General features: G+C 33.6%; 5 protein-coding genes across 6 annotated transcripts in view; 2 read left to right on the forward strand and 3 right to left on the reverse strand.

Annotated features, from left to right (window-relative positions):
* Positions 1-914: 914 nt before the first annotated feature.
* LOC108727634 (meiotic nuclear division protein 1 homolog) lies at positions 915-3,850 on the forward strand. 2 transcript variants are annotated; one of them, XM_018455809.1, is made up of 6 exons: positions 915-932; positions 1,466-1,505; positions 2,561-2,792; positions 2,874-2,979; positions 3,114-3,260; positions 3,653-3,850. In XM_018455809.1, the coding sequence occupies exons 3-6, from the start codon at positions 2,566-2,568 to the stop codon at positions 3,788-3,790; spliced, it is 618 nt and encodes a 205-aa protein (XP_018311311.1). In that variant the 5' UTR covers positions 915-932; positions 1,466-1,505; positions 2,561-2,565; the 3' UTR covers positions 3,791-3,850. The 2 variants fall into 2 exon arrangements, with proteins under 2 accessions (XP_018311311.1, XP_018311310.1); XM_018455808.1 differs by lacking the exons at positions 915-932; positions 1,466-1,505 and having other exon boundaries at positions 2,500-2,792.
* On the reverse strand, positions 1,601-2,275 carry LOC108727635 (zinc finger HIT domain-containing protein 1). Its single transcript, XM_018455811.1, has 2 exons — positions 2,121-2,275; positions 1,601-2,046 (listed from the first exon to the last, which is right to left on the reverse strand). The coding sequence occupies exons 1-2, from the start codon at positions 2,257-2,259 to the stop codon at positions 1,721-1,723; spliced, it is 465 nt and encodes a 154-aa protein (XP_018311313.1). The 5' UTR covers positions 2,260-2,275; the 3' UTR covers positions 1,601-1,720.
* On the reverse strand, positions 2,294-4,066 carry Tfb5 (transcription factor B5). Its single transcript, XM_018455812.1, has 2 exons — positions 3,860-4,066; positions 2,294-2,493 (listed from the first exon to the last, which is right to left on the reverse strand). The coding sequence occupies exons 1-2, from the start codon at positions 3,892-3,894 to the stop codon at positions 2,307-2,309; spliced, it is 222 nt and encodes a 73-aa protein (XP_018311314.1). The 5' UTR covers positions 3,895-4,066; the 3' UTR covers positions 2,294-2,306.
* Positions 4,067-7,004: 2,938 nt separating this feature from the next.
* On the forward strand, positions 7,005-8,977 carry LOC108727669 (protein lifeguard 4). Its single transcript, XM_018455870.1, has 6 exons — positions 7,005-7,167; positions 7,405-7,547; positions 7,729-7,837; positions 7,911-8,016; positions 8,096-8,247; positions 8,622-8,977. Exons 2-6 carry the CDS (start codon positions 7,415-7,417, stop codon positions 8,869-8,871), a joined length of 750 nt encoding a protein of 249 aa, XP_018311372.1. The 5' UTR covers positions 7,005-7,167; positions 7,405-7,414; the 3' UTR covers positions 8,872-8,977.
* A 118-nt stretch (positions 8,978-9,095) lies between these two features.
* RpL26 (ribosomal protein L26) overlaps positions 9,096-10,817 on the reverse strand; it is a 3,107-nt gene continuing 1,385 nt past the window's right edge. Inside the window, exons 3-4 of the mRNA XM_018455871.1 lie at positions 9,549-9,689; positions 9,096-9,280 (exon numbers count right to left, since the gene is read on the reverse strand). Of these exons, the coding sequence (XP_018311373.1) occupies positions 9,143-9,280; positions 9,549-9,689 (279 nt within the window). The 3' untranslated portion in view covers positions 9,096-9,142. The remainder of the gene's footprint in view (positions 9,281-9,548; positions 9,690-10,817) is intronic.

Genomic DNA, 10,817 nt, shown 5'->3' on the forward strand with positions numbered 1-10,817 from the left:
GAGTCGCGAGTCGTGAGCCGTAAGAAATTGACCAATCAGAGTTAAGTGTGAGAAGAATAATCGACTACGATTGGTTAATTTCTTACGGCTCACGACTCGCGACTCTATTGTAGAACCGGCATTAAAAAGCTGCGCGACGACACCGACAACTGTCGGTAGGCGTGTAAAACAGTTACCCCGGATCTACAATAGAGTTTTAAGCCTTAAGCTATAAGAAATGAACGGATCATAGTCGATTATTCTCCTCGAATTCGACTGTAATTGGTCAATTTCTTACGACTTAAGGCTTAAAACACCTATTGTAGATGCGGACTTACAGAATAGGTACCCTGGTGCAAAAATTCAGCTAAAAGGAATAGGCCTATTCTAATCAGAGTCGTGACATCAAAATAGGCACTTTTGATTGGTCAGCCATTTTTTATCAATTCCCACTTATATTTAAATATCTAATTTGTGTTGCTTTTTAATTTAAACAATACAACGAATTAATATAAGGAATTAATAAATAAATTTCTTATGTTATATGTAAAAAAAAATACAAATGTTACTTAACCTTGCAGAGAAACGAACTGTTTTTGGCGTCCAATTTATTTTCCCAACATTTTTTAAGCATGACATTCACTGTTTCTGGAAAATATTTTCATTATATAGCCTGTGGCTGTTGAATTATTACAAAAGGGAGCTGCACAATCAACTATTTTTTAATAACAGGATTTAACAGTGTTTCACAGTGTTTTATTCCCACGAATTAAAGTTTAAGTTTAGGTTAGATTCATGTGAACGTTACAGAAAGATACTACATGTTTCTCTTTCTCTCTCTTTCTCTCTTGTGTGATTTTGATAAAACTAAAGACCCTACAAAGAAAGAGAAATTTGTAATAGTCTTTAACTAGTGTCTGCTTCTCGTTTTGAGACTGATTAGAGAGTCTCTAGTGTGCAGTAGTCTTTATAATCGTATACTAGATCATATTTCATATGTTATTTCAATAATAATGCTCATTTATGTGTTAGTCTTATTACCATTTACCATACATATTCATATATCGCTTCATTCATTAGTATAACAAATTTTCTAACCTTTAAAAATGTTTTAATGGCTTTAAAGGCGGGAGTAGTGTCACGCATAATACAGTATACACAAGAAAATGAACCAATTGAAATCCTTCATTTTCTTCCCTTCCACGAAATAAAAGACTTGAATTGGTTAATTTTCTTATGCTTTATGCATTATGAGTTATGGAAAGGTCTATGCTCAATCATTCAAATTTAGGATAAAAGAATTAAAGTAAACAATTAAGGTAGAAACACAATGGGCACAGGCAACAGGGAATAATGAGCCAATCAAAGCTCTGGAGTATAAGTTCGATATTATATCCCAGAGCTCTGATTGAACGGCTCGTTATTCCCTGTTCCCTGTGTCTATTGCCTGTGCCCATTGTGTTTCTAGCTTTATTTATTTTTGCAGATTCTATTAGCAAAACACGAGCTTAATGTAAACATCACAGGTACAGTTGTGCGTTACTTAACTGTAGTTAACTAATTTTCTGCTGAAATTTCCTGATAATATTATCATTTCACTTAAAGAATTTATTGAGCCTTTTTTTATTGTTGTTTTTACATACTTTATTAAAGCTTAACATTTAAAGTAAAACATATTTTGAGATGCATTTTTCATACATTTACTTTAATTAAAAACTTTGGAGAGTGTAAATAAACCGTCTTAAACCGTCCACTTCATGCATCTTGTGTCAAGATGAGTACCTAGACACTTGACACAGCAATATCTAGCGCCACAAGGTATGCATATATAATTACTAGGGAAACCACACACTGCACAGAAATGTCTCTCAGGTAAACGAGACTGTGGTGCTTGAGCACTAGCGTAGTTTGGCGAATTAGGATTCACATTGAGATCTTCTTCAACAAGCTGAGCAAAAGTCTTGCGAAAACGTTGCTTGTAATATTCTGCAGACCGAGTTTTCTTCTTTCTACTGTTACTTCTGTTGTCCAGGGTCTCTTGGAATTTTGGTATTTTCTTGCTCATAACTGAAACAAGAAAGAAAAAATATTTTCTAACACACGATGTTTCGAAAAGAAACATGCATTTTTATAGTATATACCTAAGTCTGCATGTGGATCATCGTGAAAATTGTCTTGTTCTAATGCTTCCAATGCTTTTTTTTGCCTACGCTTGCGCGCAGCCTCATCAAGAATCCTCTTTTGACACGCATCCTTTATTCTACCAGATTCTCGAGACATTTTTTACAAGTTTATATTATACAATTCAAAAAGCAGATCTTATTTCTTTATACACCTTTTTCTGCCAATGGGAATGATATCTGATCCATCAAATCATCTACTTTAGCTTGCAAAGTTTCTAATATGTCAGCAGATATAAATAGATGTTTTTCGTCCAGATCTTGAATTATGAACTTTCTTCCTAGTGCAGATGTTTCGTCCAAATGTAGAAGAAACTGTTTCATAGCTGCATCACTAAACACATACAATTTTGTTCGAATGTTTAATATTTTTTATTATAAATATATATATATATGTATAGATATCATGTCGAAAAGAAAAGGAGTTTCTCTTGATGAGAAACGTATGAGAATGTTGCAAATATTTTATGAGAAGAAAGAATTTTTTACACTGAAGGAACTCGAAAAGATCGCGCCAAAGGATAAGAACATTGTAGTACAAGCTGTCAAAGATGTGTTACAAGCTTTAGTGGACGATGGTTTGGTACGATCTGAAAAAATTGGTACTTCCACATATTTCTGGAGATTCCCGGGGTAATATTGCAAGAAAATTATATAGCTACGTCTGATCCATAGAGAAAAAAAACGAGATATTCAAGAAATAATATTTTACAGTGAAAATATTACTACAACAGAACGCAGAATAGCTGATATAAGCAAAAAGTTAGTAGAAGTAGAATTTAAGCTGGAAAAACTGAAAGAAGAAGTACAGAAAGAAAAGGTAAATACATATTTAGAGGCCTGTTTTGTAATTCTTAACAACTGTAACTGTAACAATACAGTTAAGAGTTACAGAAAAGGCTTCAAAATTTATTGAATTTAAATTCTATTGTTCATCTAAAATATTTCATATAGGAACTGAAGAATGATACAGAAGAAAAGAGAAAGCTATTGGAGGAAGTAGAACAGCTAAAGAAAGAAGAACAAGAGATAAAGAAACAAATTGCAAAATTCAGCAACGTTGATCCAGAAGTAATTGTAGAAATGGATAAAAAAGCGCAGGTACAATTAAACTCAATATATGTGTGTATATATATATATATGTATATATATATTAGGTACCGCGGAAAGTTTGCGTTGTTTTTTCTCCTATAAACATCTCTTGAAAAAGCGACACAAACTTTCCACAGTACCTAATATACATCAGATATATATTAATCAAATATAATAGACTTAACCTTATTTTTAACATCTCATTCTTTTTGCAGCATTAAAAAACATATTTGATTATCGTTTCTATATATTCTTTGGCTTATCCTTTATATCATCATATTTATTTTTCTATATATTCTGTCATAGTATGCATGATACATTAGATTTCAATGAAATTAAGGAAGCTACTTTGTGGGTGTCGCTACGATTGTTCCTTTTTTGTTATGATAATATTTGTTTAGAAATACAAAGATGGGACCAATATATGGACGGACAACATTTTTGCTATACAAAGCTGGTGCAAGAATAAATTTTGCATTTCGGAGCAAGATCTTAATAAACAGTTTAACATTCCCGAGGACTTAGACTACAAAGAATGAATTTGATTGTTAGTTCATGCAACTGGTTGTCAATAAGTTGAATAAATTATTTTTTCTACAAACACGTACCATTCAACCAAAATGCCCTTTGTTACATTTACCATGTCTTGCAATTAACTCTTCTTTTTTAAATGAGTTGAGTTTACCGGTGTTTCTCGTCATAAACCAATTGTTTTTCGTACGTTTTTCGAAAATTTTTATCACGAATGCGTCACAAATAATACGAAATAACAAAACAGCTTAAGCTACGTTCGAAAACATCACCCGACTAATCAACTCGGATGATTCGTGGCCTTAAGGTACCTTTTCATGCAGACGTTCGACGCTCATTTTCGGCGTCAATATAAATCACGTGATAGGCCGAAATCAGACTAGGCATTAAAGATTGAGATTGAAGATTGAAAGATTGAAATTTGACCAATCAAAACAATAGGAGCTAAAATTCCTTTACTCTCATTAGTCAAATTTCAATCTTCAATCTTCGATCTCAATCTTCAATGCCTAGTCTGATTCCGGCCATAGAAATTGATGAATATCAAGCGTTAATTTTGATTACGTAACCTATTTTGACGCTGAAAATGAGCGTCGAGCGTCAGCATGAAAAGGCACTTTTAAGGTGCAATTTCGCGCAGCGTCAAAACGCTGGCGACTCTCCCCACTCTGACCCCCTATGAGCCGCCACCGACAAAACGTCAGCCGCTAAAGTCTTCCTTCTTTTTCATGGAGCGTTAAATCGTTAGCCGTTGGATTCAAGGAGGCAGAAGCCATTAACCTAAAGGAGAAGAAGCTAGCCGCTGAAATGATATTCTATATTTTTTAAATCGTTTTTCCTACAGATTTAATTTGTGTGTAAAACTAATAAAAGGTTAAGAATGCGTGTCAAAATAAATTTAAACTGAACTATATTTTCAGTTAATAATAGTTAATATAATAGCTCAATTCATATAAAATTAATGATAAAAGAATATGGGCTGTACGAGTTTGACGCTGATTGTTTTTTGCAAAATCAATATAATATCATAAATAAATTAAATTAAAATACAATTAAGAATCAAACGTTTCGATCTTTACTTTAGTCATCTTCGGCATCGACGAGATATTATTAAAGACCGACATCCTTATGGGAATTCGCGTCCTTGTTAATATTGAAGTGATTAAGAGTAAAAAAACTGATAATATAGTACTAATTTTATATTTTATTAGTTTAGTAGACGTGTTTATCGGTGTACGTGCATTTAAAACTCAATAATACTCGATTTTTCTTTAAAATTGTGATTTCAGTGTTATCGTCAAAGTTCGATTATCAACAGAGATAATAACTGCAGAGAAAAAAATTGTAATTTTTCGGCAATATATAGGATGTTATAGCTTTACAAATATGCATATTTATTTGAGGTGTCATGAACCAATCAAAAAGCCGCATTAGCGTATTAAGACATTACTTAAGATGATTTTGAAATAAGAACCGACTATGAATACCGGCCATTATTATATACATGACTTGTGACATTTTATTTCAGTGACTACGTTTACGGCTCGATTTACGCCGAAGTTATAACATCGATGTTATGGAATTAATCAATCTATTCTTCTGAAGAATGGAATGACTGTGATTGGCCAATTTCGTAACATCGATGTCATATATGTAAATGTAGTCAATGTCCCAACAATGCTACACACGTCTACTTTTCGCTGTAAGAGCCGCCGTCGTTTTGCCGCTTAAAGTTCGGCTCGGGCCAAGAAGACTAGAACTAAGGAGGATCAACTCGCGTGGTGGGGGTGAGTAAAAAAACGTCCGCGGCTATTCACCCGATGTGCAGCGGCACTGCGCATTGTGTGAAAGTTCGATATAAGAGCAACAAAGTGACGATTATAGAACGATAGAGCGACAATTATATAGAGCGACAGAGAGGACTAATGAAGCGCAAGAGTGGGGGAAGTTATCCGTCGCCACTTTTTGCCTCACCCCCACTACCGCTATTGGCACGAGTTGACCCTCCTTAGTTCTAGTCTTCTTGGCTCGGGCCACTGTGGCCGTGGTCGTTGCGGACTTTATGTGGAACGCACCCTTAATGTCCTGTCAGGCGGAACCGGCAGGGATCACCACTTGCTGGGGCTAGAGGTCGCAACGATAGCGCTCAGTAGCGACTTCTCCGTTACCAACTTGACTTGTAAAGCCCAGTGTCCACGATGCTAGAAATCCGTCCGAGATCTCGGATGAAGAAAGAATTGACCAATCGCATTGATCATGTGACTAAATTGTTTAAATGTGATTGGTTAATTCTTTCTCTTTCCGAGATCTCGGACCAATTTCTAGCATCGTGGACACAAGGCTTAAGGCCCTGCGCACAATAGAGAAAATATTAGGAACAGGAATAGATATTAAGATTTTAACCTATCAGATACCAGTTACACCGGAATAACGATTTCTGATAGGTTGAAATCTTAATATCTATTCCTGTTCCTAATATTTCCTCCATTGTGCGCAAGGCTTATCTAGTCGAAAGTTACTGGATAGCTAGGAAATAGTTTACAGTATCTTGAAATAAGGTGAAAATTATAAAAGTGAGCAAATTCAATACATATTGACCAATTAAATTATAAATATTCTAGTGAATTTGCTCACTTTTGTAATTTTCATCTCATTTCGAGATACACAATCGACCCCCAGAGTTTGGCGAAAGCGGGCACAACGACTCGGTATTCTTCGGATAGCTTCGTACATTGTTGACAAACGAGTCTGAAGAATAGAAAGAGATAGATAGCTACAAGCAGATGAGTAAAACCAGTGTCAAAGAAATTAGAAATCGTTCCCAAATCTGGGACAAAGAGAAAATTAACAAATTACAATTATTCAATTCGACCAATTGATCAACTTTTTGTTTCTTCAGGTATTGTCGTCATGTATTGCCTGTCACGTATTTTAACACTTTTGGCGCATGCGTTCATACGAGAAAGCAATATCTGTTCTCTCTTTATCCGCAATTTTTGATTCACATTCGCCAAACTCTGGTTATAGGATCTCTATAGCTACGGTCCACTTGATGCTACAAATGTTTTGAAGCATTTTTTAATTGATCAGTTAGTAAAATTCTTTCTTCCAATTGGTTAATCAAAAACTTCGAAGGATTTGTAGCGCCAAGTGGACCGCACCCTAAATATAGGATGCTCTAGTCTTTTGTTCTAGATGGCGCTGAATTGATCTCTATTCTCGTGAATTTTTGTTATAAACGCGTCGTCGTTTCCATTCGATCCGTCTACCTATTTTGCGTATAACGATGATGTCCGATAATTCTCTTACCTAAATATTATTATATAAATATAAATTCAACTTGACCACGTAAATTCAGCCCTTAAAGATCTTCAAAGAAATTGTGGTTTGTTTTGCTATTGCCTAATATGTGACTGACATTTTGAGAATTTGTGAACATGATTGTCATTACTACTTTTTACAAAATTGTTTTCTCAAAATAAAATAATGTCGAAACAGTTACTTGTAAACATTATTAATGTTTTTGACCGTAGTTCATACTATTCATGAAGACTGAGAAAATTCTTTTCACATGTTTTATGATTCCAATTTATCAATTCTATTTTCTACATTATTTATTCAGAAAAACAAAAATGGTCGCTATCCCTTTGATGTTGTTGGAAGAGGATGTTGAACAGGGTGGCAAGGAACAGTCCGAACATGAGATAGAAGATGACTTTGCTTACAGGAATAACGTGCATAATGCAGATATCAAGATACGAATGGGTAATGTATAACATTAGAGAAATTCAAAATTATGTTGACATATGTTACCATAAAGTATTCATAACATTTGTAAAGACATTTGTAAACACTTGTAAACTATATTTATAATGTCACAATGTAGTCTCATTTATATAATAAATATATAAATTCCACATTCTGATTATGAATTGAATTTATCTAGGTTTCTTACGGAAAGTTTATGGTTTGTTGAGTATGCAGATCTTGATGACAGTTGCGTTAGCTTCGATATTTGTGATCAGCTCAACCGTGAAGTTATATGTGCAAGATAAGTAAGATGCCTTCTTGTATATTTAATTCATATTATTAACTAATAGAAATGTTATTAAATAGTTTGTTACTTAGCGCATGGACCATAGGTTTAGCGTTTTTCCTGACAATGGCAATCCTAATTGCTTTGATGATAAAAAGGAAAGATCATCCTGCCAATCTGATTCTTTTAAGCGCATTTGTAAGTATGAAAAAAATGAATGATTATTATTAACTCTGTTGTATGTGATATCAATAAGAATTTGTTTTGGAAATTGCAGACGCTGGTACAGGCGTATACTGTCGGAGTTGTGGTGTCCATGTACGATACCACAGTAGTCTTGGAAGCTCTGTTTATAACGTTGACTGTTTTGCTCGGCTTGACAGCTTACACTTTCCAAACCAAACGAGATTTCTCATTTCTAGGATTCGGGTGAGGCTGACTCTTGGCCAAATTATTTTTCATCATTCACACTTCTATGACGTTCCACTTTACGCTCACAAGTTCTTGAAATAATTTCATCTTTGTTGTTTATTGGGTGTTAAACAAGGACAAATGTTCGCAAATATTGTAAACGTCAAATTTGTACTTAAAATGGAATGGACATATATTTAGCATTTAATGAAAGCATAAAAAGAAATTTTAAATACAGCGATAAAGAACAGACCTTATAATTTTTATCCTATTTACATTAAATACAGCTGCTATAAAACTCGCTTTCTATTAGCGATTTAGTGAACAAAATATACAGAAGTGTGTTTTTACATTTAGTTCTACGATCATTCATTTTTCTCTTCATTTTGCAGATTGTTTATTGGACTCTGGTGCCTCTTACTTGGAGGTCTGATGCAAATATTTATTCAGAGCACCGCACTGGAATTGGTGATAAGCATTGGAGGTGCACTGTTGTTCTGCTTGTTCATAGTTTTTGACACGCAACTTATAATGCACACTCTCTCGCCCGAAGAGTATATCTTGGCGACAATTAATATCTACCTGGATATAATCAATTTGTTCTTACATATACTACGAGCGCTTGCTGTTTCGAGGCAGTAAACAGTATTACTACGTTCATTTTGAAACGTTAGAAACGCGCAGAATAAGTTATTCTATGAATCTTTTATCATGTAACATATATAATGCAAATTCCAAATCTATGTAATAAGCTTCTATTTTTTATTCAAGTAGTTTTAGCTCTTGAAATATAATTTAATGTGCTGTGTATTTAGTATCGAACATAAGGAATTATTTGTGAATGTAAAAAGAGACAAATATGAAAGTTTTGTTTTTCATATTTTTTATTGTGACACGCAAAAATATATCAAAATTATGACGTTTCCATGGCGGCCGTTACATCCTCTGTGTATTTGCCTTTGTCCTTACCCAACGCGGCCAGCCTGCCCTTGCTTCGCCTATCGATAATTTTTTTACGGTCTTTGTCCATTTTTAACTTAACAATAACCGTCTGGAACAATAATATGATAAGTTAAAAATTTTATGCAACGAAATTTGTAAGGCCGAAAGAAATGTGTAACAATATGATCAGAGCCAATCTTTCTGCATTAATTAGATTAAGCAAAACTCTTCAACAAATGTGCAGGAAAACCCTGCACACAGTTTTAAAGTCAAGCTATTTATCTAATTCTATGTGAATGGATTTGGAATAGTTCATCATGAATATAAAAGCAACGATAGATCCTGATATATGTTCTGTAATGTCATACTATTCTTACCTTGGAAGGGTCAATGCCAACGTACACGTTAGCACTGTTTGCTTTCTCGCGTTGAATTCGCTCAATATATATTACGAATTTTTTCCTGTATACTTGGACGACTTTTCCTACTTGTTGACCCTTGTAGTGGCCACGTACTACCTTTAAGAAATACACACACACACACATATATATATATATATGCTTAGATTCAAGGTGTCTAAGGTTTACATTTGTGGGCACTGACTTAATATATATTGGCATTTGCTCTGTCTATTGCTTTCTTTTTCCTTAACCCTGATCTATAAGTATAATAAGCCTTAGTCTTTTGCTTCAAATTCTAAATTATGTTTTTTCTAACAAAAATATTTCCAGCAGCAAAAAGTATTTCCAGTAGCAAAAAGTATTTTCAGTGCTGCCTCAAACCGAAATCCTTAAGTTTTAAACAAGCTGGCCAAATCTCAACAATAAAATTTAGAGCTTGGAGCAGAAGATTAAGTGTACTATATCTATTGTAAATTGGGGCTTAATGTAAATGGAAAAAGGAAAGCAATAAATGTAAATATCAACACGATCAAGTAAATGATCAATTCTGTAATCTTTTAACGACAATTCACTGTGTATCGTCACACAGATATATGTATAAAATATATATGTATAAAAAAAACTATCGATCGAATTGTCACTAAGAATTATATAATTGAGTATAGAATTACATATCTTGGATAACACTGGTTTAACTCCTACTTAAAAAATTTTTTCAAGATATACTATAAGCAGTCTCCAAAATTTTTATCATAAAGATAGAGCAACCCTATATTCTATACACATCAATATGTTCGTATATTATGTAAGTTAAGTTTGTATATTAAACTTGCATGTATACATACATATTGCAGTATTTATATAATTAAAACATATATGCTTACATACTTCAGTACTAATATTTAAATATCTTAGTATATAGTATCTTATAGCGATTCTTATTTCGATTAGGAAAAAGTTAGTGCACACCAGTGCGCACTCAATTCACACCAACACTGTACGAGTTCCATGGGTTGCACTGAATAATGCAAGTTCAAAAGAACACGCCAAGATTTTCAGTGCTAAATCTGAAATGCCATTTCGAGTTGTAAGATTGTAAGGACTTGATTAGACTGCAGGAAGAACGCAGAAAAATAATTTCGACATCTCATATTCATAACTTTAAGTAATGATTTTGTACTATATGTAATTAAATAATATACAAGATATCAAGAATATCATATATGTACATACTTATCAATAATT

This window comes from Mycetomoellerius zeteki, unplaced genomic scaffold, assembly GCF_001594055.1.
Source record: "Mycetomoellerius zeteki isolate Tzet28-1 unplaced genomic scaffold, Tzet1.0 scaffold517, whole genome shotgun sequence".
Classification (NCBI taxonomy): domain Eukaryota; kingdom Metazoa; phylum Arthropoda; class Insecta; order Hymenoptera; family Formicidae; genus Mycetomoellerius; species Mycetomoellerius zeteki.